Source organism: Tasmannia lanceolata, unplaced genomic scaffold, assembly GCF_043159265.1.
Source record: "Tasmannia lanceolata isolate RefF3 unplaced genomic scaffold, GAP_Taslan_0.1 ptg000013l, whole genome shotgun sequence".
In the NCBI taxonomy this organism is placed as follows: Eukaryota; Viridiplantae; Streptophyta; class Magnoliopsida; order Canellales; family Winteraceae; genus Tasmannia; species Tasmannia lanceolata.
The window spans coordinates 17,239,003-17,266,430 of NW_027518690.1; the positions used below are offsets into that span (position 1 = coordinate 17,239,003).

The window sequence follows — 27,428 nt, forward strand, 5'->3', positions numbered from 1 at the left end:
GCTCCTACGTCATTGCTGTATCTGTTACCGATTTTAGGCCTAACAGATTGGCGCCATCTGTGGGACTCGAACTAAAAGCTGTTCAAATCCCCTTTACAAAATGGCAGGGCGCAAGAGTGCTCGAGTACCAACTACACGGAATACTCGAGCCGTATTGCCTCGCAGGACCCGTAGCGAGCGAATCGCCTCGCAGGTGGTGGCTACTTCCGCCACAGCAGAACAGAGCCCCACTCGCTCGGAACATCTCAGCCCCATGCCCACTCCGGATCAAGTGCAAGCTCTCTTTCAACAGATGACTGCTCTTGTCGGTCAGTACCAGCAGCTGATCCAAGCGCCTCCCCAACATCCTCCAAAAGCTCCACGACCTGTACAGGAAAGGTCGCGAGCTCACAGGGGAGAGTCAGCGCGCCACGATGAAGACCGGACTCACCACTCCACGAGACAAGTTCAACACTCTAGAGCCCGGCACGCCCACACAGAACCTCACCGCCGCCGGAGATCACGGTCCCGCTCTGCGCGAAAGCATCGAGCCCAGGAAGACCGCGCGCTGCAGGAAAAACTCCGGCCTCATCGTAGGAGCCCGGAAAGTCAGTCCGGCTCCGCGACGAGCCAATCGGTGGAGAGAAACAGGTCCCTCGATCGACCAGACCGCAGAGCTGATCCGATGCTACGGAGGATGGAAGAAATGGACCATCGAATAGAAGAGCTAGCAAAGAATCAGAGCCGGCCTGCTTCAAGGGCGTTCTCAAGCAGAACGCCGTTCACCAACGATGTCATGGGCGCCCCAGCGCCCAGGGGATTTAAAATGCCAACAGTCCCGCAATATGACGGGACCTCCGACCTTGTGGACCATCTGGAGATATTCAGAACAATGATGCTCCTCCACGGCGCGTCCGATGGCTTCCTCTGCAGAGCCTTCCCGACTACGCTGACCGGTGCGGCCCGTGACTGGTACTCAAGGATCAAACCGAATTCCATTAGCAACTTCGACGACTTCGGGGACGATCTGGTCCGCCACTTCATGAGTAGCCGTATGCCAAGGAAAACAACAGCATCCTTGATGGCCTTGCGGCAGGAGGATAACGAACCTCTGAAGGCGTTCGTCAGCCGCTTCAACAGGGAGGCACTCCAAGTGCCAAATCTAGATCCCTCAGCCGCCACAAACGCGCTCCTCGCAGGTGCTAGATCTAATGATTTTCGCCAGACAGTGGCCCGCTGTGGACCCCGATCCGAGGACGAGTGCCGAGGGACGCGAGATCCCTCCTACAATCCTCTAAGATCTCCACAATGGAAGAGAGCTCTACCAAGGAACTCTCGAAACTGTTGCCACCCTCACAGCATAGCATGAGTGGTGATATATAAAAAGAAAGAGATACATCCTGATCCGGAGCCAGGGCTCGAAACCAAGATATAACTAAAATAACTCAGAGTCGCCATCCATGGATGCGCCATGGAACCAAAAAAAATGCTCTGTTTGTAATGGATAACTAGAGATACAAAAGGTCCGTGCCTGATGACGAATGGAGAAGGTCCGAAGAGCGCCCCCAATTCGCCCGAGTGCGAACACTTGGTCTCCTATGCCATTTTTCATTAACTTCGAAGAAGTTTGGGTAAAAATCATGTGAAATGGGAACAAATATCCCCGAGTGGACGTCTACCTAATCATGCATCACTCGGGGATGCAATAATAAACACACATAAAGTAAGATAAAAGATGTGTCACCTAATGACAACTAGGTTATGAGTGACATACCTAACAAGTGTCTAAGTTCTGGTGGACGAACACATGCATGCTACAGCTAAAGGTATAGGTCTGCACAAGAAAATAAGAAAATACAACAAAATATACAATATAACACAACAAATTCTAAGACTCTAAATGATTTAGCCCGAGTCCTTGGATGGTCTGATGTTCATCCAAAGAAGCCTACGTATCCCCGCCTCCACGAGAATCAAGGCAACGTAGTTCTTCGCACCTATTCTAAACTATGATGCCTAAGACACCTAAACCTCTATCTTAGACTCGATCTAAAAGACCGGACTAGTTCTTAAAGCTTCTTGTACGCTTATTTTAATTCCAGTGAATTGTAGATTTTAGGACATCCTATATGCCCTAACTAAATGCAGGTTAGCCCTAAGCTAATGCAGGTGGTTCCTACAACCTATGTGTGACTAGGCTGTGCATCCTAAGAAAAAGAATGGGATCACTAACGCATCTTAGACCTAGTCATCAGTCGGCGATCTGAATCGCCAACTGACCGGACGGAGGCGTAACAGACTCCTAACTCTAACACAAACACAAACAAAACACGCAACAAATCAAAGACAAACTCCTAACTCTAAAACTCTCTATCTAGGACAAACTCCTAACTCTAGAGGAAGATCTTGTTGAAAATAAGGTTTTGAAGGTTTTTGAAGAATGTTTAAAATATTATTTACAAAAGTTTGGCTGGACTTGGGATATGGATCCCAAGCTGCACTACGTACCTCGGAAGAGGATCAAGCCAACGTAGTTCGAAACGAACTCTCAAACTACGCTTTTAAAAGAAACACTCAACACTTTAGATTTTTTTTAAAGGTTTTAATGTTTTTCAAATGCTTTTGATATTTTTTAAAGTTTTTCAAATGTTTTTGAATTTCAAATTTCTAATGTTTTTGGATTTTAAAGCTTTTCCAATGCTCTGAACCTTTAAATGTTTTCAATCTTAAAGGAAACACGCAAGTAACACCACAAACTAGGGCAAAGCCCTAAATCTAAAGGGGAAACCCCAAATAAGCAACTAGCGTCTCAAAGAGATAAACCACAACAAGAAAGATAGCGCCCCAAGAACAGAGAAAACAATCTAAGATCCCAAGCAAGGAAGGCTCTAATAAGACTGAGTTAGTCTTGAACGAAAATACTCCTAACTAATGACACCAGGGAGGGAGTACAAATGAGTCGGAGACTCTCTAATAATACTACCAAGTCAAAGACTCGCTCTAAAAGAGGAGGCAACTCAACATGAGGCTAGGTAAGCCTCCTAAAGGGGAAACTCTCTATATGAGACAAGGCTTGCCTCTGAGACAAATGACGTAAAGAAGGGTTCTGATGAGACTGGGCAAGTCTCCTATATACAAAGGAGGGCTCAAAGTATCCCTATCATCACCCGAACCCTACGGAAAGCTACTGAAGCCCATCTCATAAAAAAAAATAAGAAAACTTCAATGAAGATTTTAACAACAAGAGGAAGACTCAAAACTTGATGCGAATATCAAACACCAAGACAGCCTCGAATTCTAATGAAATTCCTAAAAGCATCTGACGAAAGTCTGTAAGAGAGCAATATGCCATTCTAGGATAACTTGCAATAATGCTCCACAAGACATATATGATTTCATGAAGATAGAGGAGGGGGACAATCCACAGGGTGCCAAGATATCAGCTTGATAAAACCAGAGATATTTCAGAAGCAAGACATAAAATCAGGCAATTTATGCCCTTGCATCCACAACATGGGGCAAAGGAATCACTTAATCACTATTATCCATTCAGCCTACATTACTCTCTAATAAAGGAAATAAGAGAACCAGAATGTAACTCAGCAAGGAAACTGCCAACATGCATTGGGGAGGGTCAAATTTAAGAAATCTGCAGATGCTCCAGAATCCAAGAGAACAAGCAAATAATACCCATGACATGGGGGAGGGAAATGAGATCAAATAGTTCATACAACCAAACCCTCGACATGGGGTGGTCTCCTGTGAAATCAGATAGTACTCATACCCATGACATGGAGTAGAGTAACAACCTGATTTCCTACATCAGTTAAACATACATCCCTCCACCATCTGCTCATCACAGAAAATAAGATTGCCATCTTGCACTCAAAAGTCAAATTAAATTTAAAGCCGGAAGCAATGCCACCACAGCAGAAAACAAGATAAGCAACCATGAATCAATGTATTATAATTTCAAAGAATAAAACTTCAGAACCACAAAACAATTCAGCTGAACCCTCGACATGGGTCTCCTGTGAAATCAGATGATTCTCATACCCATGACATGGGTATGAGTAATAACCTGATTTCCTACATCAGTTAAGCATACATCCCTCCACCATCCGCTCATCACAGAAAATAAGATTGCATACAAGGATCATATTAATACCCAAACTCATGAATCAATGCCATACTCAAATAAACAAGGCAAATAACCATACAAATTTCAGCAATACAGAAGGGGGATAGGTGTTACCTGAGTTGCAGACAAAACTATCCAGAAAGAAAATATACTGCTGCAGATGAGATCTGAGGAGAAGAGAATCGAGCTCTGCTTCAATAGCATTCAGATCTAGTTTGATTGCAAGTAGATCCGACCCAAAATGCCCTGAATCTATGGTCTAATGAAGAGTAAAGAGGGCTGATGGTGGGAAAAATGGAGAAGATGGTTTGATGGTGGCTGAGAGGAGAGGAGATGAAAAATTGGGGATTTTAAGAAGCGAAGGGGGAAGAGATGGAGGTAGCGAGAATGGCCGGCGGGAAAGCTGACCCGAGAAGAAAACCCCAAACCTTCGAACCCTTCTCTCTCTCTCTCTCTCTCTCTCTCTCTCTCTGCTCCTTTATCTTCCTCTTGCTCTGCAAATCCTTTTTAGCAAAATCAAGATCTCTCGACCAAATCAGAGAGATGGAAATGGAGGCCGGAATCGGGTAGGAATGGGGTGGTAGCAGAGGTGGCGAGTGGGCGACGATCGGCCGGAGACGTGGCCTGAGGAGATGAAGTTGGGGGTCGAGCTCGCTTCCTCTCCCTTTGCTCTTTATTCCCTTCTCTGCTTATAGCGAGGGTTTTCAAACAAAAATCAAAGAGAAGGCGGTGGTGGCGGTTAAAATATGTTGGTGATGGGAGGTAGAAAATGGTATAGAGGCGGTGGTCGGATGATGGTGGAGATTACCGGAAAACAGAAGTGATGGTGATGGTGGTTGTCGAGCAGAGGCCACAGGGGTGGAATTTCACAAAGGGTTTTGGTAAGGGATTCGAAGTGGGTTTGATGGGGGAAATGAAGGTAGGAGATGAGGAAAAGGGTGGATGGGGTGGCCGAGATGGTGGAGGTTCTCGAATTCTGGTGAGGATCACCTGAGGAGATGAAGATGGGGTGGTGGACGAGAGGGGGTTTGATGGGTAGGGGTTTCGAGGTGGAGGTGGCCGGCTGGAGTAGAAATGGGGGATGCGGCTGGAGGTAGTGAAGAAGAGAAAATGGTGGCTCGGTGGTGGTGCTACCGGAGAAGATGAAGGGTTAGGGGATGATAGGGAGAGGTGGGGAAGAAGAAGAAGACGACGATGGTGGTTGGCCTCCGACCCTCCCTCGTTCTCTGCCTCTTTCTGTTTTATAAAAAAAAAAAATCTCCCTCTCAAAACCCTAACCGATCGAGTATATATATTAAAAAAAAATGATATTCGACCCCTTTTCTCCTCCGGACAGCCCCCTCTAATGCATTTCTCAGTGCTCTTTTAATCCTATAGGAGTGGCTCGGGCAATAGCGAGGGCAAAGGAAAAGAAATGATATTTTAGCACCCCCCCCCCCTTCTCTTTTCTGGACAGCCACATATTGCATTTGTGGTTACTCTTCACATTACATGGGGGGCCTGGGTACAGGCAAGCCCTAGGAAAAAAAATGATAAATCCGACCCTTTCAATTTCTATGGACAGCTCTTCTTTCATATAATTCACTCCCCTTTTCATATGAGAAAATGGTAAATTCAGCCCCCCTTCACTCGCTTGGACAACCGCCTACTAGTGTAATTTGGGGTCCTAACACACTAATTTGAAAAGGCTAAGCACAAAACATGGAGGTGCAGGGTACAGTCAAAATGGGGTGTCTACAGATGCCCCTCTTTGGCAGAGCGTGTACAACATGCGAATGGCAAAGCTGAACAGACAACACATTTTGATCGACCCGAAAACAAAGCAAGGCAAAAAAAAAAATTATTTTTTATTTTTTATTTATTTTTTGGTTTTTACTTTGAAAACAAAGGTAAACTGGCAAAAGACTTTTCAAAACTCTCAAACTGCAAGCAATAGGGAGATAGTCTCTCTCTGACCCTTAACTCTGCAATTGGCACATCTCAATGAGATGACCTCTCTTGAAACTCTTAACTCGACAAAACATATCATATTGGTGAAACTACTTTCCACCTCACGCATATTCCAAACAATGGGGAAACTACTTTTCCGACAAACATTCTAAATCAAAAGAAACTACTTTTCTCTCAAACAATCAAAACCAAAAGGAAACTACTTTTCCAACAAACATCATAAACATGAGAAACTAATTTTCTCCAAAAAACTCTATCTCTGAGAAACTACTTTTCTCCAAAAACTCTATATACCTGAGAAACTACTTTTCTCCAAAAACTCTGCCTTTGAGAAACTACTTTTCTCTTCCAAAAAACTTCAAATAATTGAGAAACTACTTTTCTCTTCCAAAATCTCTATACCTGAGAAACTACTTTTCTCTCACAATCTTCATAATCACGGGGAAAATACTTCTCGCCCGATCTTAAAATCAACGGGGAAACTACTTTTCACCCAAAACTTCCAATTAAAAGGGGAAACTACTTTTCGCCCAATCTTCCAAACAATGGGAAAACTCCTTCTCGCCCAATCTTTCAATCAACGGGGAAACTACTTTTCACCCAATCTTCAAAACAATGGGGAATGAGATATCCTTTTCAGTAAGCGTACGCACGACGAGTCAACACCGTGCACACATGCAGTAAGAAGATGAAGACGGAGAATGAGATCTCCTTTTCAGATGCGGATCTCGGCAACCTGATACTGCCACATGATGACGCCCTGGTCTTAACCATGCTCGTCGCAAACTGGGAGTTGAAGAAAATCCTAGTCGACAATGGGAGTTCGGCTGATATTTTGTATTATCATGCTTTCGAGAGAATGATGATAGGTGATGACCGCTTAAGGCCGGCGAACTCAGATCTGTTCGGTTTTTCAGGAGAGGTCGTCAAGGTGGAGGGACAGATTGAACTCTCAGTCCTTGTCGGAGAGCCGCCCTGCCAAGCTTTCGCCATGGTCAACTTCCTGGTAGTGAGGGCCACTTTGGTCTATAACGCTATCTTAGGATGGCCTGGCCAGAACCTGATCCGCGCCGTCGCTTCAGCGTATCACCAGAAGATGAAGTTTATTACGCCAAACGGCGTGGGAGAAGTCCGGGGAGACCAACCACAGTCCAGGGAGTGCTATGCAATGGCACTCAAAGGTAAAAATACGGTGGAATCGCTGCCGATTGAACTACTAGATCTGAGGGATGAAGCCCAGGGGACTCAGCCCGCCGAAGACCTCATCTCCATCCCCTTGTGCAAAGATGATAATGAGAAAGTCGTTCAGATCGGCTCCTCTCTAGACAGCAGCACCCGGCGTAGCCTCACCCAGTTCCTTCAGGACAATGCAGACGTCTTTGCATGGGCTCCTGTTGACATGACAGGCATAGACCCAAAGGTCAGCACACACAGACTCGGTGTTGACCCTACCTGCAGGCCGGATTGACAAATTTCCGGACTGATTCCCAGGCTGGACTGACAGATTTTCCGGACTGATTCCCAGGCCGGACTGACAAATTTCAGGACTGATTCCCAGGCCAGACTGACAAATTTCTCGACTGATTTCCAGGCCGGACAGACAGATTTTCCGGACTGATTTACAGGCCGGACAGACAGATTTTCCGGACTGATTTACAGGCCGGACAGACGAAATTTCCGGACTAATTCGGCAGGCCGAACAAACGGCTTCGCCGGACAGACTCCCCCCGATCAAGAATATAACTCACCACACTTCCCCAAATCACTACAATGACTTGGAGAACTGGGGGGCAACTGATGGGGTATAAAAATAGCAAGCCTATAACAGGCTGACACCTGTCCAAGGGTATTATGGTAATTACCTCAGAGTAGGTAAACTCAAGCCTATAACAGGCCGACACCTGTCCTGGGGTAGGTGAGCCAACCACCCTCTATAAAAGGGCTTTCAAAGCTCAAACCAAGGGTAATAACTTCTTCTCAACCACTCTTAAAACTAGCGCTGCACTCCTGCTCATACTGACTTGAGTGTCGAAGGGCCTGTCCGGAGTAACACTCCGAGTTGGTCTTCTGACCTCGTTTGCTCCTTGTGCAGGACTCAACTCCTTATCTCCTTCACCTCTGCTCCTCGGGTCCTCCAGCTCAGCTCCTACGTCATTGCTGTATCTATTACCGATTTTAGGCCTAACAAGAGGGTTGGGATATGATGCAGAGCCTATCCATGCGGTTGTTGTCCAAGAGCACTTACTTACTATCTTTGTCCATAAGCTATAAAGAGAGGAAAATAAAGTAGTTATTTTTAGCCTTCAGGGTTGCACGATTGCAGCTGCTAAAATCAGCAAGTTTCCCTTAGGTGTTGCCATGATTGGATGAGAATGGAAGGAATCCAAGAAGGTTCTGCTGAACTTATCCCTTGCCAATCCAAGATGGACAGGATGCATAATTTGGGAGAGAATTTTGTTGCTACCGTAAGTAGACTTTAGTTTTATTTTCAAAGTTACATAGCTGCTATAAGTGGTTGTTCATACATATTTTCTTTGTTGTAAAATAAAACCCTTACCAATTGAGCGTGTGGATGTTATTTCAATAGTTGCTTTCTATTTTAATTTCACTGTAAGAGACTTCTTATATAAAGACATCAATGAAAAGAGGAATAGAGCTTGGTTTTGAAAATTAAACATGGAATGAAAAGTGTTTATTTTCTTGTGGAGAAATGGTGTTTTTTTTTACACTTTTTTCTTGGAATTTCCCTCCAACGTGGGTTAGTTTTTGAGCACCACAATTATCTTTTGTTATTTTTTATAAGATCATCATTGCCGTTATCGATCGCACGCCCATCCGGCGTCAAGATCATCTTAAGGAGATGATTTACAGGGCACGGCATATTTACATTGGAGCCCAGTGAATGGTTTGAATCATTGGGGCATGACCCATGTACATGCACGTGTGGATACCATATAAAAACTCCAATAATCACCTGTATAGTAAAAAAACTGGGGTGCCATCTCTTCATCTAGAACTTTATAATAACTAAGAAATACCTCATTCGATAGGGTTGCGTTCATTTGCATGTTGGCCCAATCTCGCACTCTTTCTTTGAAGAAAGACAAAAAGTTTCATGGTGCAATGAACGCATGTTCCTCTAGCTTCCTCATTTTCCTCATTTCCAATGAACGCATGTAAGCACAGCACTTAGGCAGCTGGGTGCCACATCCTTTGATTCTATCCACATTATAGACCTCTCCACCTTATGCCGAGTCATATATGCATCAGCTTTTGTAAAAATAAAAACATAAAGCATAAAGTACTTGGTATCTGTTATTATTCTATAAGCAATGCTAAAAGACCCAAGGGTGCTCCATTGGATCCTCACATTTTATACATCTGATTGCTTTAATGGAGGCAGTTGAGCTGTAGCCTGTAGGGCACATTAAGATAGCATATTCTATAATATCCTTATGATTAAAATTAATCAATTAAATGTCACTCATATCCTCAACTTGTTCTTGCATTATTAACCCGGACGGGTGTGGCTCTTTGGCGTAAAGTCATGGGTTTGTTCCCCAGTGACGAGCGTTCGAATCCCCCCCTTGTTTACCCGATGCACGTGGTTTCCGGGTGATTGCGTGCATCCGTAGGGAAATAGTCCTATCCCCGAAGGGGGTGGGGACAACTTTCGTTACCAAAAAACAAAAAACTGTTCTTGCATTATCTCTTTATAATAATAATAATAATAATAATAAAATAATAATAATTAGTATGACATTATATCAATGTCCCTTGTTCCAATAAAAATTCTCCATTGTTTCAATAATGGCACTCTTCTCTTTATATTTCAATTAGGCTCCATTTCTTTCGACGTAAAAATGGAGTAAAATTTGTGGTAAAATTACAAATTTTACTCCATATTTACATCGAAAGAAATGGAGCCTTAGGGAAATGATTTCAGCACTACCATGTTTCGTTATTGACGCTCATGTTTCTTTCTTTTAGTATTTAAAGAGCTGTCAAAAGGTCATTACATTTCTCAAAAAGCTCTTACAAGCTATTTAAATACTAAACTAAAAGACAACGTCTTTAACAAAAACATGGTTGTTAAAGACGCAGGCCCTGTTTGTTTTGGATCTGTGAACATATTGTTAGTCCATAACTGATTATTAGACTCAAATAAGTGAATAATCGGTTTTGGACTTACCATCGGTTTTCAAAAAACAAAACAAGCAGGGCCTTAATCAGAAAAGGCAAATAATAAAGTAAAGTTGACATTATCAATATATGACAGTGCTAATAATCACTTTTGGACTCACAATCGGTTCTCAATATTCCAAACAATCAGGGTTTTGTTCAGAAAAGCAAATAATAAAGCAAGTTGTGATATTATCAAAATAGGAGTGTATGGATATCATTTTCCTTGTTATTCTTGTCATCATTTGTTTATTTAATTGTATGTGTTTTGTTAGGCAATTTGGCAAAAAGCCATTTCACAGCTTACTTTTGCAATAGAACAGCCACCAATTAAACAAATAAGACAAAATCTACTAAGAGCGACCCGACCCTGGTTGTTCTCTCCTGCAAAAGTGAGCCACGGAATGGCTTTTTGCGAAATTGCCCAGCAAATCCCTAACTATATTGTGTAGAGTTTTTATACGGCGTAAGCCTGTACAATCCACTATTTTTCAAAAAGTACTTTACGGCTTACACCATGGAATCATCCAAACTATTCACTTGACAGGACAAAACATAAAATCATTTCCATAAGATGATCCCAACCCTCCGATCTATAGAGGTTTTCATAATATGCACTTCATCTACAGATCCGATGGCTAGGATCATCCAATGGAAATTAAAGAGCATTTCTTGGATTGCCAAAAAGATTGTCAAAAATAATTTCAAAATAAAAATTTGGGTTTTGATTTTTCAACAATGTTAGCAAGACTAGCCAGTCTTGGTGCAATTATGAAAACTAGGTAATCGGCACGACACAATCTTTTAGCACAAACGGAAATCTGCACGACACAATCTTGGTCAAAATTGGTACGCGGAGTACTTTTTGGATTTACCGTATTTTAATAACTACACAAACTCAGCTTGCCCTGTACATTTTGGATCTACCAATTAATATAAGACAAGAGGACTTGGTGCAATTTTGAAAACTAGGTAATGCCATCAAAGGAAAAAACAAAAGCATAGGAAAAGACAATAGCATCCGATCAAGACACCACGTACACGTAACTTATTATAAAAAGTCCATTGGTAGTGGCATTTTGGCAATACCATGATTTAATAATTGCACAAACTAAGCATGTCATTTATGTTTCAATCGGCTTCTCATAGCTTTTTTGGGAACTATAATAAGAGAACGTATATAGGGGTGTAAACGAGCCGAGCCGAGCCGAGCTTGGCCAGGCTCGGCTCGGCTCGTTAAGCTCAAAAGCTCAGCTCGGTCAAGCTCGGCCAGGCTCGCGAGCGGCTCGTGACCCTTACCGAGCTCGGGTTATACTAAGTTCACACCCCTCATCTTCCCTGGACAGCCCTATCTAGTGTAATTTGACTACTTTTTTTACACTATGGGAGGTGGTCCAATTACAAATGGGGTTCCAAAAATGAAGTGACATATTTTGCCTCCCCCTTTCACTCCTGGATAACCCTTTTAGTGTATATATTAATATATAATATATATATATAATATATATATATATTTAAATATATTATATTCTTAACGAGCCGAGCCTGGCCTAAATCGGGCTCGGCTCGTTAAGCTTAACGAGCCTGGCAAGCCGGCTCAGCTCGGCTCGTTAAGTATTCGAGCCGAGCTCGAGTGAGCTTCCGAGCCCGAGCCAAAATTGACACCCTTAAACGTATATGATGGTTGGCCATCATATAAAAGCTCCTGTAATAATCTTCAACGGAATTTGTTAGGGACCATCCTCAAAGCCATTCCACCTCAGATTAATTAAATGAATAAGACAAGATCTGTTGAAAAGTGAGACTATGTGGCTGCTCACTCTGTGATGGTCTCTAGCAAATCCCTTTTTTTTTTTCCATCTTTCACAGTTGTTTAAATAATAAAGACAAGAGGAGTTAGTGCAATTATCAAAACATAGTAGTGCTACTATCAAACTAAAAACAATAGCATCCGATCAGAATGCCACGCACGGCACGTGTCAGCACAAGAGAATCAGATATTCCTCAGCATATTCCTCCACGCAAAATTCCCCTTCGTTTTCATAAGAAGAGAAAGAGAAAAGAAGATTGAGAGAGAAACAGACGGCCAAGGGGAGAGAAAAGAGAAAGTGAGAAGAAAGAGAGTCTGTGGGCCCCACCATCCCTCGCTTTCCTTCTCCCTCCCCCATTACCCAACACGGACACCAATAAAAAGCTAAAAAAATAAACAAACGAAACGCAACCGAAAAAACACGATATCTCCTTCTAAACGGAATATCTCCCCGCATATCCTCACCCCGCAAAACGAATATTCCTCCCCCACTCTCTTTCCCCGTTCCGTTCCGTCCATAAAAAACCCCCGTCCTCCTCACATCTCTCTCCCATTCTTCAATGGCTCTCAAAGCCGTACACGTGTCAGATGTTCCCAACCTCGATCACGTGCCGGAAAATTCAGTCCTCTCCCTCTCCTCCTCCTCCTCCCGTTCTTCCTCCAAAGGTAAATCTCTAAAAACTTTTTCCGTCAACTTTCGCCACACTTTCCGTTCTCTTTCTCATCGTTTTCTTTTACAGGTGTTGACGGAGTTAGAGCGTCGTTTAAATCTCCGAAATTTGCCGTGATCGGACACCGCGGGAGTGGCATGAATATGTTAAATTCAAGTGACCGGAGAATGAAGGTGATTAAGGAAAATTCCGTTCTCTCTTTCAATAACGCCGGCAAGTTTTCCGTCGATTTCGTTGAGTTCGACGTTCAGGTAAATCAAACGGCCGTTATCTTTTCCGTTTTCTCTTTGGGCAGTGACAAATTCACCCCCTTCTATTACCATATTCACCCCTATTTTTCAAAATGGACTGTACAGCCCACACCTTAGGATGATCCAAACCGTCCATTTGATTATATGGAGTTTCTTTATAGATCGGAGGGATAAATGATAATCCTATGGAAATGATTTTTGGGGCACAACCTATTTACATTGTGGCCCATCAAATGGACGGTTTGGATCATCCTATGGTGTGGGACTGTACAGTCCATTTTGAAAAATAGGGGTGAATATGGTAAAAGAAGGGGGCGAATTTATCACTGCCCTTTTCTTTTTGTCTTTGTTTTTTCCCGATCGGTTTGTTATGGGCGATTTTTCGCCGCGTTTTTTCCTTCTGAGCCTCCGTAGGAGAAGGAAGGCTGACGTGGTCCGTACGCGACGACGCGTAGGAAAGAACGGCTTTGTCGCGCTTGCTTTGAAATCGCCGTATTATTTGTTGACACGTGTACGGTACCGATTAGTTTTCAGAGCCACGTAACTCTTACCTTTTTCTACCGTCGATTGCTGGCGATGTCAAAATTTAGACCCTATTTTGGAATAAAAAATCGGAGATTATTTTTTTACCCCATGTAGGATTATGCGCCCCGCTGTTAAAGTGAATTGTGGCATACTTTTTAGGGGTGCAAACCTGACCCTCATCTACCCGACCCGAAAATAGCATGGGTCGGGGTTAGGAATCATGGGCCTTGGGTAGGGTCGGGTTTCAGTTTAAAAACCTTGCTCAATCTTGGGTACGGTCGGTTTTAAAGGAAAAAAACCCGAAACCCGACCCGACTTATGTAGGTATGCTATGACATTTTTAATTATCTCTTGAATAACATAGCACATTATTTTTCAATATATTGATATAATTGTTTTCATTGAGGTGATCATGTTTCTGATGTGGAAATATAGTTTCCTTCTTAAATTTATACACTTGATTACATAAATGTAGAGATTTTTGGTGTGAAGATTTGTTTTTTTTCCTACAATGCTTCAACGTGAAAAAATCCGACCCGACCCGAGAATTATCATGAGTAGGGCCGGGTTTGGGAATGGTGGGTTTTCCAGAAAAAAACCCAACCCTAGATATTATTCGGGTAGGGTAGCGTAGGGTTCTTCAAAACCGACCCGCCCGACCCGAGTTGCACCCTAATAGTTTTAACGCTTTTTGATGTCAAATCACGTTAGAGTGGGGCGCATAATCCTACAAGGGGTGAAAAAATCATCATCCTAAACAAGGGAAATTATATCTTCACCTCTGTATGCTCGTCTCTTGTGGCCTATGACTTCATTTTTTATGAGGGACAAAGAAAAACGATGGAAATGCAAAAAAAAGTCGTGGAATTATCATATTTTCACTTCATTTTCATGAAAAGAGAAACAAAGAAAGGCTGTGGAATAGTTGGAAAAGATAAAAAAAGAGCATGGAAATGCTAAAAAAGCGTGGAAATGTCATATTTTCAATGGCATAGTATCGCGCACCACACATCATATTGACGAGTTTTATGCCAAAAAACTCTCATATTGTCATCCATACGAAGAGTTTCTACACACTAGTGACACAAGCTTAAAATACAGCGGGGGTCACATTGTTTGGGTGATCCAAAGCATTCATTTGATGCAGGGGCGATGCCACTTGAAAGGAAAGGGGGACAATTGCTCCCCTTAATTTTGTGGAAAAAAAAAAAACCTTTATTTTTTAATATTTTTTTATACTTAACCCCCTTTTTAAAAAAATATGCCCCCCTTTCCAATCATTCCTAAGATAGAAAATAAGTTTAAAATTTTAATTTTACCATCTTTATCTCCCTTCTTTGTGCAAAATTTACTATAATTTTTGCCCCCATGTGCAAAATTTCAGATAGAAATTTTTTCTATCTTAATTTTAAGATAGATAAAAAATTACTATAATTTTTGCCCCCCTTGTGCAAAATTTCTAGCATCGTCCCTGATTTGATGGGCCCTCACATAGGTAGGGGGCGCCCAAAAGATTAGCCCACAGGATCATTCTAACCTGTCCATTTTTTGCCTCCACGGTTCGAATGGTTAGAATGATCCTATGGAGCTGATCTTTTGGGTGCACCCTATCAATGTGAGGGCCCATCAAATGAATACTTTGGATCACCCAAACAATGTGCCTCCAGAACTGTATTTTAAGCTAATGTGTAGATAACTTATTTACACTAGTGTGCAGACTCGTTTCTTATAACATATTTTTAATTTTTCAAAGCAACAATTTTCTATTTGGGAATTGCTAGCATCAATTGCAAAAGGCATTTCGCGGCTGGTCTGTCGCATGTCAGACCAGCCATCTTGTGAATGAAGACAACAACTTTTGTCTCCATTCACGAGGTGGCTGGTTTTATATGCAACAGACCAGCTGCGAAATGCCTTTTCTGATGGACCCAAGCAAATCCCTTTCTATTTTACTGTACTGTCAAAGATTTGAAGCCATGAAATTGCCAGAATACTCTAGTTGGTATTTTTATTACAATATAATAATTCCTTTTACTTTCTAAAATCATGTCCGATTAGTATGGGTTACCTTGGAAATCGAGGTTTTTACTTTATTATTTTTCTCTTGGCATTGGATTTTACTCCTTTGCATTTTTATATTTTGTATTATGGGAGACACCTGGTCCCTTCCAGTTGTAATGCTTAGTATGAATATATATATATATATATGTCATCTTTCAAAAAAAAAAAAAAAAAAAAAAAAAAAGATAGTATGGGTTACCATTTCTATTTGACTATAAATTCTTGGTACTGATTTGTTTTTTTTTTGTGTTGGTTTTTTTGCCTCTTATTTTATATTCTATATTTGGGTGAGCGAAGAGAAGCTTAGACAAGACTGTAAATATCATTTTTTGTAGGTGACAAGGGATGACTGCCCAGTCATTTTCCACGACAATTTCATCCTTACCGAAGAAGATGTAAGCTTCTAACTTCTCTTCTGAATTTTCTCCTCTTTGTTGTTATATGCAGACAATCTTTTCTTGGTTTGTTGGTGTTGCTCCCCTTAAAATTAGGAATTTCCACCCATATCATTTTCTTTGTATACATAGAAGGATATCAATGAAGGCAAATATATGGTGCCCAACTCTTGTGGATAGAACTGACCGCTCAAATTGTTCTACTCTTGGATGAAACAATCTATCAACATCATAACCTAAAATTCAAAGGTGGGTGGGCCCCCATCATCTGCAAATGCAGCCAAACTTTAGACAGAGGGTACACTTTTAGGTGATGTGGTTTGGCTACCTGTTTCTCACTACATCTCTGGTCTTATTGTAGTAATCAATTAGACCTGTGACAAAAGAATGGTCCACAACCATGTGAAGGTGGTCTCACTGCTCCCACTAATGGATGTGGTGGACTGGAATTTTGAACCCACACTTGCATTTTTACCTTTTGCTAGAAAATTGGCCCTAGAACTGTCCAATTTGTGTGCATAGAGCTGTCTGAGCCAATCAATGGGATGCCTCTTGGATCTCCAATCTACTACTATAGATTCTGGAGCTATAATGAGTGCTCTAGTCAGGGTTATAAAATCTATTTGATGATGGTGCAGGGTTTCACTCTAATTTATATACTTACCTTGCTTGTTTTGGATTTTGAATCCCTGATTGACTCAAGATTGAATTTAATTTTGAGTCTAGTAATCAGTTTTTGGACTCAAAATCGATTCTCAAAATCCAAAACAAACAGGGCCTTAGTGTCGATGTATACCTTTAGATTCAATGTCTATGGTGTTAAGATCAATCCAAACTAACTATCAACATTTGAGGTCTGCATGTGACATGTATTTGTTGTGGAGATAGTTGATCATGTAGACCGTCATGAAGCGACCCACATTGTCCTGGTCCCATGCCAAATGGACATTACATCTATAAGATTAAATCCTACAAAAAAAATAAAAAATCAATGGTTTAGCTTTTCTTGTTGGAACCATAGATAAGGTTTGATGGATCAAAGGGCTAGGATCAACAGACCAATTAAATCAGATGGAACCAGAAACTGGCCACACCATCTTAGCATTTTTTTTCTATAATTTATAGAATAGATAATTTACCTTTTTGTTCCATTTTTCTCACAAATGGAATTTTCTTGTCCTTATAATTTTTACCCTGGTCCTTCTTTTTCATGGTTTTGTAGGGTTCTATATCAGAGAAGCGGATTTCAGAACTTAGCTTAGAGGACTTTTTCCTCTACGGACCACAAAGAGAACCTGGAAATGTAATAATTATTCCCTTTATCTTTATGGATTTTCTTCATATGACCAGGAAATAAAAATAAGTTCTCTTTAATTTTATAGGTGGGTAAATCAATGCTTAAGAAAGCTAAAGATGGGAGAATTTACAGCTGGAAGGTTGAAGATGATGACACTCTTTGTACATTACAAGAGGCATTTCAGAGAGTCGATCCTTGCCTTGGTTTCAATATCGAACTAAAATTTGATGACAACATTGTCTATGAAGATGATGCACTTGTACATGTTCTTCAAGTCATCTTGGGGGTAAATTCCTACTCTGTGGTAGTCTTAAACCTAAGGAATTTTTGGATGGAAATTGTCAAATGGTTGAATTTTATTAAATGAGTTTTCTTTATTGTCTCAATTTCGTAGGTGGTGTTTGAATACGCTCAAGATAGGCCCATCATCTTCTCAAGCTTCCAACCGGATGCAGCTCGTCTAGTCCGGAAATTGCAGAATGTTTTTCCTGTTAGTACTCTTGTTTTCCCATTCCATAGTTATTTTGTTTTCCCTTGGCATCTTATAAATTACCATGTTTTCCTTTATGTTTTCATTAGTAAAATATATACCCATCCGAATTGATGCATACTGTTAACAGGGTTGAAATTTTGAAATCTAATGGTTGGGGGTGTTTTGGGAACAGTGACGTAAATGTCAAATTGGATAATCTAATCAACAACCTCATGATTAAATACATAGGCTTTTGGGTTTTAATAATAGTTTCAATATTTTTATCTTGGCCCCACGTTTAGCCCTACAAAGTCAATTAAAATGCCTTTAACTGTCTCGAGTCATGACCTCATCTACCAAGTACTCAGACTGCGTTGTTCTAAGTGGACTAGGATTTTCTTTGGCCACATTTTGGCTTCCATCCGCGTTGTGATACATTGGTTTTAATACATTGTAACTTAGACATTTAAGTAGTAGATGAATTTCTATTTGTCAACAAACCAATTTTGATTCTCTTGAACTTCCAAGTAGACCCAAAACATAGAGGAAGTGGACAATGTTTATTTGCTATTTTGATTTGGATTTTCTCAACATGGAAACTGTTGTAATGATATTGCTATTGCTTATTTAGGTATACTTCCTCACAAATGGAGGATCTGAAGTTTACAGTGACGTGAGAAGGAATTCCTTAGACGAGGCCATTAAACTCTGCTTGGGAAATGGCTTGCAAGGGATAGTATCAGAAGTCAAGGCCATTTTCAGACATCCAGCAACAATAACCAGAATCAAAGAAGCCAATCTTGGTCTTCTAACCTATGGCCAACTGAAGTAAGCCTACTTTCTTCCACATAGGTTCAAAACTTTACAGGAAAATAAGAAACCCAAGTCTAATCTAACTCAATTGAATTGGTCCAACTAGCAAAATTATCGTCTGACTCACAATTGTCTGATTGCCTCACCGGATCAGCTGAGTCGGGCCCAGCTGATGCTGGGACCCAAGTAGAACTCACCCTTAAAATCTAGCCGTTAAGGGGAGGGTGCCCTAGTCCTTTTAAGCCCTTCCACATCCATTCACTTTTCAGATGTGGGATCTTTTGCTTTCGCAAGGAAGCCCCAACAATCTCCCCTCCACGTTGAGGCGGCATGGGAACTACGAGATCTTCCCTTAGGAATTTTCTCCTTCCTCGAGGGTACACCAAGGATATCATTGGGACCCAGGTGGAACTCACCCTTAAAAGCTAGCCATTAAGGGGAGGGTACCCAAGTCCCTATAAGCCCTTCCACGTCCATTCACATTCCAGATGTGGGATCTTTTGCTTTTGCGTGGAACCCCAACATACTCACATATCTTAACTTGTTGGTTCCAAGTCCAAGTTGTGTTCCATCTTGATAAACATTGACAAACTTACATGTAATTGCAGCAATGTGCCGGAAGCAGTATACATGCAGTATTTGATGGGTATTGATGGCGTGATTGTCGATCTAGTTAAAGAGATCACAGAGGCGGTTTCGGATTTCATCAAGCCCGCCGAGGAGGGAGAAGAGAGCTTGGATGGAGAGAAGCAAATACAGGGAACCAAGAGGCCCAAGTTCTCTCAGCATGAATTGTCATTTCTACTGAAGCTCATACCAGAATTGATACAGGTCTAAGTTAAAACACACAAAAGGGTACCATTATAGATTACAAAGAGCTCTGTTTCCAGTTGCTTACTGTAGATGGTAGCCATGATCATTGGGCATTGTTGTATAGAAATGGATCTGCCCTTCTGTTAATTTTCATTGAATTCATACAACAGTGGATGAGATAAGTCTCCATTTTGTATGACTAAAATGTTCATCAATAGTTCCACTTTGGTCTCCATAATCCCGTGCGTGTGGGTGTGTGTGCCTATTCTAGAAAACCTTATGGATATAGATTTTCTCTCATAAAATACAAAACTCAGTACATGTTTCCTATCCAAGTTAGGAGTAGTGTTTTTTTTCTTCTTTTTGAACCCATGTGGAAACAAGACACCAATTCCAATAATCTCTACCTTGTCTTGTTTCACAGTAATCTCTACCTTCTTCTTTTTTCCTTCGTTTCTCTCCTATTGCTCAAAATCATCATTGGCCTTCTGAATTGGTTATTGATTCCGACTTTAAATGACTTAACAGGGCCGATGCATGCATAGCTTCCCCAAGAAACTCAAGTAGTCAACTCTAGAGAGAGATCTCGATTCATCGTCCTATAGCATGAAAACTAAAGAGATCATATGTACGATCTTGCAACTATGTGCACATGTAAGATCTTGCCACTATGTGCAATGTGTTCAATCACTCATCACTTGTTAAGTTCAAATGAATCTTACTAGTCGGCAAATTTTCTACCAACTGGTATAATCTTCTACACTTCTCTCCAAGTCACCATAGGTTTACAATTGGATGTGATTTTTATGGCTCTACTTGGTGCTGAGCATCTAAAACCCTTGAATGAGAACCTGTTAAGGTATATTAGAGTCCGTTGCGTCTTTAGGACATGTACCAATAAAAACATGGAAATGATTTTCCCCCCTCTGACGGGTAAAATCCCCCCCTTTGACATTATTCGTTAAGTTTTAAAGGCAAAGAAAAACGTTAAAGTGGGTGAATTTATCCTCAAGCAGTGAACCATCCTCACAAAAACCGTTAGGGGGGGGGGGGGGGGGGGGGGGGATTTTACCATTTTTTTTTCTGGGGGCGGGGATCTCATTTCTCTAAAAATACAAATTATTTCATTGAATATTTTGATCTTTACTATCCCAACTCACGTAGAAAACATTTGGTATCAGAGTCGCGGAAAGGGCAACCTGGAAAATGTCATTTATCTAAATATACAAATTATTTCATTGAATATTTTGATCTTTACTATCCCAAGTCAAGTAGAAAATTTTGGTATCAGAGTCGCGGAAAGGGCAACCTGGAAAATATCATTTCTCTAAAAATACAAATAATTTCACCGAATATTTTCATCTTTACTATCCCAACTCACGTAGAAAATCTTGGGATCAGAGTCGCGGAAAGGGTAACCTGGAAAAAAGGCCAGAGTAAAAAAAAAAAAATGTTTGTGATGCTGAAATGGACCCCCGATACATAAGATTAAATCGGAAATAACCTTCGTTTCATACTACTATCTCAATATATAATCTCATGTTATGTTATGAAAAAAAACAATCATAGTTTGCTCATAGTGAAAGCTGTTACAGAGTTGGCCGCTGAGGAAAGATAGATGCGAAAGCGTGGTGGAATGTTACGATCCTTAGTGGGGGGTTGCCTAGATATGGGACTAGTTAGGACCCAGCCTAGTATGGTACAAGTTTAAAGGGCCTAGCCTCGTACGTTCCATCAAATCTAGAGCTTTTGGCATATTGGTTGGGTAATTAACAATGCTCAACTACTCCAGGTTGCTATGGTACTCCGCTGGGGTTGGTGAGTGCACCCTTTTTTTTTTTTTTTTGCCCGTTTCAACACGAAGAAGACCATTAATGGAAACCAAAAAATGGTCTCATTGTAACACAATAAAGCACCCCACTATTACATATGGAATCTACCTCTGATTGATCGGAGGGCGATCTGGAGTTCTTCGATGGCGATTGATTGATGGCTGGTAAGCTGCTCGGAGAGATTCTGAGTTGGGAGGAGGTGGAGAGGGGTCCCTTCTCCGGCAAGTTCCAATCGTGGTGTTGGTAGCCTGGTATCTGTTTCTTGAGGCCACTCCCGCTTCAGCCAAGATTTCCTCTATCTCTGAATCAGTTTCTGAGGTCTCTGAAGTTGAGTCTTCTTCCTCGTATAAATAGGGTTCTTCATACTCCTTTGCTGTTTCTGTCTCTGTTTCTGCATCAGTTTCATTTTCCGTTTCTGTGTCGTCGTGGGTATTGGCGTTGGAATCTGGGGGGTTTACCCCAAGTAGGGGTCTGCACATCTCTTTGATCTTGTTGGGAGGCTTCTTGTGTGGTCTGTCTGAAATGTGGAGAGTGGAAGCAGAGTCAATAGTTGGGTATGGTATCAGCAAATCAGTTGCGTCGGGAGCTAATTTGGTTCATTTGGGCACTAAAGGTGGCTATCAAGCGGGAGTTATGGATTATGGTGCAGATTCTGGGTGGTCTAATGTTAAAAGCAGAAATGTTAGACGATTTGAAAGTGTCCTCAGGAGAAGAAAGATTGGGTTATTGGGGGACTGGAGGTGTTGTAAATGTGGCTTTAGAAACTTCAGAAAACGAGTGAAATGCTGGAAATGTAACAAGTTCTGGTCAAGTTTGGATTTTTGAAGAGGATCGGGTAGAGGAGGGGGATTCAGAGGTTGTTGATGTGTCCATCGGTGTTAATTTGGTGCGATGGGCTTCGCGTGAAGTGTTGTTTGGGCAAGATGGTGTAAATCGAACCTTTTCTTTGATTACTAAGGAAGGCTTTTGTTTTCCTTGGCTCTGTGGCCCTAATAATCTTTTGATTGACCTTAGTGGTATGTGTGGGTTGGTGAATCGTATATTTGGTCCTCATAGGGAGTATCCTTTTCGATTCTTAGTCATGATCTCTGCTGGGGGAGTCAATCAAAATTTCAATTCAAGTTTCTGCAGTCAGGTGGAATCATCCTCTCTGTTGATGGCGTCCTCTCATCTTGGTCGAAATTATGGGATGGTCCCTGTGTCGAACCTTCGAAAGGAATCGGATGAGGTCATGGTTGATCATACCTTGTGCATAAGTAAGAAATTGGGGTTGGTTTTTGCGGGTCCTGAGGAAGTGTATAGAGCTGAAATACAGGAAGCGGAACAAAGAGATGTTGGTAGGAATCCTTGCTCTAATGGGTCTGCTGATTCTAGTTCGAGAAGAATGGATAGGGAATTACTTAGATTAAAATCGAATATTAATTATGATTCAGGATCTAGAGGGAAGAGCGTTCTCTCGAAGAAGAAAGGAAGATCTTCTGGTGCTAGATTGGGGAAGTTTTCTTCTAATTAAGTGATATTATGAAGATTCTATCTTGGAATGTTAATGGTCTGGGGTCCCAGGAGAAAAGATTACAGGTTAAAGAATTGCTAAAAGTTTGGAAGCCAGAGGTTGTTTGCATTCAGGAAACAAAATTGGCCTCCATTAGTAGCCTGGATATCAGAAGTATGGGTTTTAAAAAAGAGTGAGATTTTCTTTTCTTAGCTTCTAAAGGGGCGTCCGGAGGTATGCTGTTAGCCTGGGATAATGTTAGTTGGTCTAGTAAGGAGGTGTGGTCTGGAGATTTCTCCTTATCAGTTTCTCTTCAAAAGGTGGTGGATAAGTCTGAATGGCTCTTCTCTGGAGTCTACGGTCCTTTTACAACAGCAGAAAAAGGCCTTTTTTGGGAGGAATTGGTAAAGGTAAGAGAGCGTTGTTCTCATCCCTGGTGTATTGGGGGTGATTTCAATAAAATTAAGGAAGTAGGGGAGAGGTTAGGGTGTAATAGAGTCAATAATAATATGAAGGGTTTCTCTGATTTTATAGCAGTCAATGAATTAGTTGATCTTCCCTTGGGTGGTGCATCTTTCACTTGGGTCAGAGGGCAGAGTAGAAGTAGGCTGGACAGATTCTTGATTTCTGGGAAGTGGTTGGAATTCGTTCCAGAGGTTTTTCAGAAAGCGCTTCCTCATATGGTGTCTGATCACTGTCCCATTCTATTAGATCCTAGAATGGAATCGTGGGGTCCATCTCCTTTTAGATTTGAGATTGCTTGGTTGGAGTCTCTCCAGATGGAGGAGAGATTAGGGGGTGGTGGTCTTCTTGTCATTCGGTAGGCCCAGCTGACATAGTTATTGGTAACAAACTGAGATATGTTAAGCCAAAATTGAAAGCTTGAGTCAAGGAGAGAAAGTTGCTAGATCATGGGCGGAAGCGCTGGCTGGAGAATCGTATGTTAGAATTAAATGCTCTAGGGGAGTGTGGTTTGGCCTCGAAAGAGGATTGGGAGGAGTTGGGAATGGTCAGCCAAGAACATAATAGTTTGCTGCTTCAGGAAGAAATAACTTGGCGTCAAAAATCTAGAGTTAAGTGGATTGTAGAGGGCGATAAAAATAGTGTCTACTTCCACGCTATGGCTAGTGCTCATAGGAGAAGGAACATAATTGAATCTCTGGTTTTGGCAAGGGAAAGAGTTACGAACAAGAAGGTGATTACAGCCGAAATTCTTAGCTTTTTCAAGGCTCTGTATTCTTCTGATGGTATTCTTCGCCCTATTCCGCAAGAGGTGGAGTTTGATAGCTTAAGTTTGGGGGAGGCCGCAAACTTGGAAGTCCCTTTTACTGAGGAGGAAGTCATGAAAGGTCTATTCTCCTTGGCTAAAGACAAAGCACCTGGTCCGGATGGATTCTGTCTGGCTTTTTTCCAAGTTTGTTGGGAAGTTGTTAAATCGGATCTGATGAGATTTTTCCAAGAATTTTTTGAAGGGCTTGCTCTTGACAAAAGGTACTGGGGCAACCTTCATTACCCTAATCCCAAAGGTAGAGAGGGCTTCAAAGGTGTCGGAATTTCGTCCAATAAGTTTAGTTGGTTGTTTATATAAAGTATTGGCAAAAGTTTTGGTGGATCGCCTCAAATTAGTTCTTCCTTCAATAATATCAGATAGTCAAAGTGCTTTTGTTAATAAAAGACAAATTCTGGATTGTTCTCTCATCACAAACGAAGCTATTGATGCCTACAGGCGAAGCGGTGAAGGAGGGGTCTTGTGTAAACTTGATATGGAAAAGGCTTACGATCGGGTTGAGTGGGAATCTCTGAACTATAGTCTTGGAAAAATGGGTTTTGGTTCTCGGTGGAGAGGTTGGATTAGATCTTGTGTATCTTCTGCTTGGTTCTCAGTTCTCATTAATGGCTCTTCAAAAGATTTTTTCAAATCATCTAGGGGGTTGAGGCAAGGGGATCCTCTATCCCCCTTTCTCTTTGTGATTGTTGCGGAGTCTCTTAGCCGGCTTTTGAGAAAAGGAAGCGAGTTGAGTCTTTTTGAAGGGTTCTTAATTGGGAGTAATAAAGTGGAGGTTTCGCTCCTTCAATTCCCAGATGATACGTTGCTATTCTGTGCCCCTGTGTTTTCTCAGATATTGAATCTTAAAGCTGTCTTAAGGTGTTATGAGATGGTCTCGGGCCAAAGATCTAATTTTTCGAAGTCAGGGTTATATGCTATAAATGTTCCTTCTTCCAAAGCTTCTGTTTTTGCAAGGATTTTGGGGTGCTCATTGAATTCTCTGCCTGCTTCTTATCTTGGTCTTCCTTTGGGGGTGGGAAGACCGAATAAACTATTTTGGAATCCAATCATTCATAGAGTTGAGAGGCGTCTAGACTCCTGGAAACGTAATTTGGTATCTAAAGGAGGGCGGTTAGTTCTCATCAAAGCAGTTTTATCAAACATTCCGATTTATTTTCTTTTCTTGTTCAAATGCCCAGTGAGTGTAGTAATTAGAATTGAACAGATTCAAAGGAGGTTTTTGTGGGGTGGCTCTCATTCCTCTGGTGGAATTTCCTTGGTTAAATGGAGTTCTGTGTGCCTCCTTTTGAACAATGGTGGGTTAGGAATAAGGAGAATCAAAGGCTTTAATACGGCTTTATTGGGAAAGTGGCTGTGGCGGTTTGGGTCAGAACCCTCTGCCTTATGGGTAAAAGTATTAGGGAGCAAATATGGGTTGAGGGAGGGGAATTGGTGTACTGCGGATAATTTTAAGTTCAAGGGTCTAACTGTTTGGCGGGATATTTTGAAGGTTGAGGTTCTATTCTCCAAAGGTATTCGCTTTAAGGTTTATGTTGGGGATAGAATCCGTTTCTGGTCAGATCCGTGGTGTTCGGCAGTTCCTCTTAGGGCATTATTCCCTATCTGTTTCTGGTGTCTTCTCAAAAGGTGGGTTGGGTGGCGGATTGCTTTGAGAGGGTGAACTCGGTAGTGGTTTGGAAGCCGAAGTTCAGAAGAAACTTTTTTGATAGAGAGCTGAATTCAGTCCTTGAGTTGATGGCCTTGATTGAAGGGTGTTATATTAAGAGGAGGGGGGTTGATTCCCGTGTATGGTTTTGGTGTTCATCCGGTTTTTTCTCTGTTAAATCTTTCTATCATCATTTGGTGTGTAGCGATGTTGAGTCTCCTTTTGCTTCGATCTAGAAGTTTTCTTGCCCGCTGAGGGTTTCTGTTTTTGCGTGGGCAGTATGTTGTGGTCGTATCCAGACAATTAATTTTTTGAGGAAGAGATGGCTGATTTTGGTCAACCATTGCCCTTTATGTTTTTCGGATGGTGAATCCATTGATCATCTATTCATTCACTGTAAGTTTGTAGAGATTTATGGGGTTTTATTCTATCTTGCTTTGGGGTATCTTGGGCTCTCCCTAACACCATATCAGATTTTATTAAAAGTTGGGAATGGTGCCCTGGAAAAGAAAGGGTAAGTCGCTGTGGAAGATGTGTATGGTGGCTTCATGGTGGTTCATTTGGAAGGAAAGAAATTCCCGAGTATTTGACGGTGTGGCAAAATCGTCTTACTGGATATTTATCAAGATCATTTCAGCGGTTATTTCTTGGGCTAGAAGCCTTCCTCTGTTTCATTTCGTCTCAGCGTATGATCTTTGGGAAGGCTGGCTGGCTCCCTCCTCCAGAGGGAATGTTAAAGCTGAATTTCGATGGATCCTCTCTTGGCAATCCTGGTGATGCAGGGATTGGGGGTTTATGCAGAGATTCCAAGGGGGATGTTCTCTGGGCTTTCTCGGGTCCCATTGGAGCGGCGGACTCTAATAAAGCGGAAGTGAGAGCAGTTCATTGTGGGATCAAGTTTTTGGATCATTCTGTGTTAGATAAGGTAATCGTGGAAGGGGACTCCTCTAATGTTATTCTCTGGCTTTTGGGTGCGGCTTCTCCTCCGTGACGTTTTTTTATCTTTCTTTTGAGGAATTTGATGATTTAGTTCTTGACTCGTCTATAACTTTTAGGCATGTGAGGAGATCAGCTAATTCAGATGCTGACTCCCTAGCAAGGGGTGGTGTATTTAGGTCTAGTATGGAACGGTTTGATTATCTCCCTCCTTGATTTTGTATTTTCTTTCTCTCTCTCTTTCTGTAATTTGTTTTGAACCAGCTCGGTTCGCCTTTTAATATATTCTCATTTTACCGTCTCAAAAAAAAGAAATTGCTCGAATCATCCACTTATAAATTGTAGTAAGAGGTATCTTGGTTGCTGGCGTACATGGCTGTTAAATGATAATTTTGATTAGCCATGTATTCTAATTTCTAATAGAGATCAAATACAAGTATAATCTCAACCTTTTTTTTATGATGTAGCTATTGTTTTCTTGCTTGTAGCTAGTCATTTGATATGTTCATTTCTTCTCTGTGATGTCATAACTTAGCTTTATGGGAAAGATGATTATATCATTCAAATTTCAACATTGACAAAAATTAATTTAGAAATGAAGGAAACCAGCTTTGAAATTCTAGGCAAGGGAGCCAAGAATTCATGAGGGCTTTTTCATCAAAAGAAGTCCTTGACTTTACAACTTGGGGCTGAAAAGTAGGGAAGCTTTGGAGAATTCCAATTCCTTTTGTTTGATCTTGTGTTCTTATGATCATGTCATGTGTTACACATTCTGCAATAGCTTTGGTATTTTACAGAGATTTTTTGCCATTTTCTACAGATTTTTATGATGTATTAGATGCATGAGATGCCAGATTCTTCATAAATCATTTGAT

At 41.4% G+C, this 27,428-nt stretch overlaps 2 protein-coding genes across 3 annotated transcripts; both read left to right on the forward strand.

Moving 5' to 3' along the window:
- Nucleotides 1-12,324: 12,324 nt before the first annotated feature.
- Nucleotides 12,325-19,598, forward strand: LOC143889909 (glycerophosphodiester phosphodiesterase GDPD1, chloroplastic-like). 2 transcript variants are annotated; one of them, XM_077394307.1, is made up of 8 exons: nucleotides 12,325-12,728; nucleotides 12,803-12,984; nucleotides 15,906-15,965; nucleotides 17,188-17,268; nucleotides 17,348-17,548; nucleotides 17,657-17,752; nucleotides 18,366-18,562; nucleotides 19,156-19,598. In XM_077394307.1, the coding sequence occupies exons 1-8, from the start codon at nucleotides 12,623-12,625 to the stop codon at nucleotides 19,382-19,384; spliced, it is 1,152 nt and encodes a 383-aa protein (XP_077250422.1). In that variant the 5' UTR covers nucleotides 12,325-12,622; the 3' UTR covers nucleotides 19,385-19,598. The 2 variants fall into 2 exon arrangements, with proteins under 2 accessions (XP_077250422.1, XP_077250423.1); XM_077394308.1 differs by lacking the exons at nucleotides 12,325-12,728; nucleotides 12,803-12,984 and adding an exon at nucleotides 13,195-13,495.
- A 3,322-nt stretch (nucleotides 19,599-22,920) lies between these two features.
- LOC143891029 (uncharacterized) lies at nucleotides 22,921-23,508 on the forward strand. The gene has a single exon (XM_077395687.1). The coding sequence runs from the start codon at nucleotides 22,921-22,923 to the stop codon at nucleotides 23,506-23,508; it is 588 nt and encodes a 195-aa protein (XP_077251802.1).
- Nucleotides 23,509-27,428: the final 3,920 nt, after the last annotated feature.

Coding starts and splice junctions, on each gene's coding strand:
- LOC143889909 (XM_077394307.1), top strand. CDS start 12,623: ATGGCTCTCAAAGCCGTACACGTGTCAGATGTTCCCAACCTCGATCAC. Junction 17,549..17,656: donor TTCTTCAAGTCATCTTGGGG/GTAAATTCCTAC, acceptor TCAATTTCGTAG/GTGGTGTTTGAATACGCTCA. Junction 17,753..18,365: donor AATTGCAGAATGTTTTTCCT/GTTAGTACTCTT, acceptor TTGCTTATTTAG/GTATACTTCCTCACAAATGG.
- LOC143891029 (XM_077395687.1), top strand. CDS start 22,921: ATGCTGTTAGCCTGGGATAATGTTAGTTGGTCTAGTAAGGAGGTGTGG.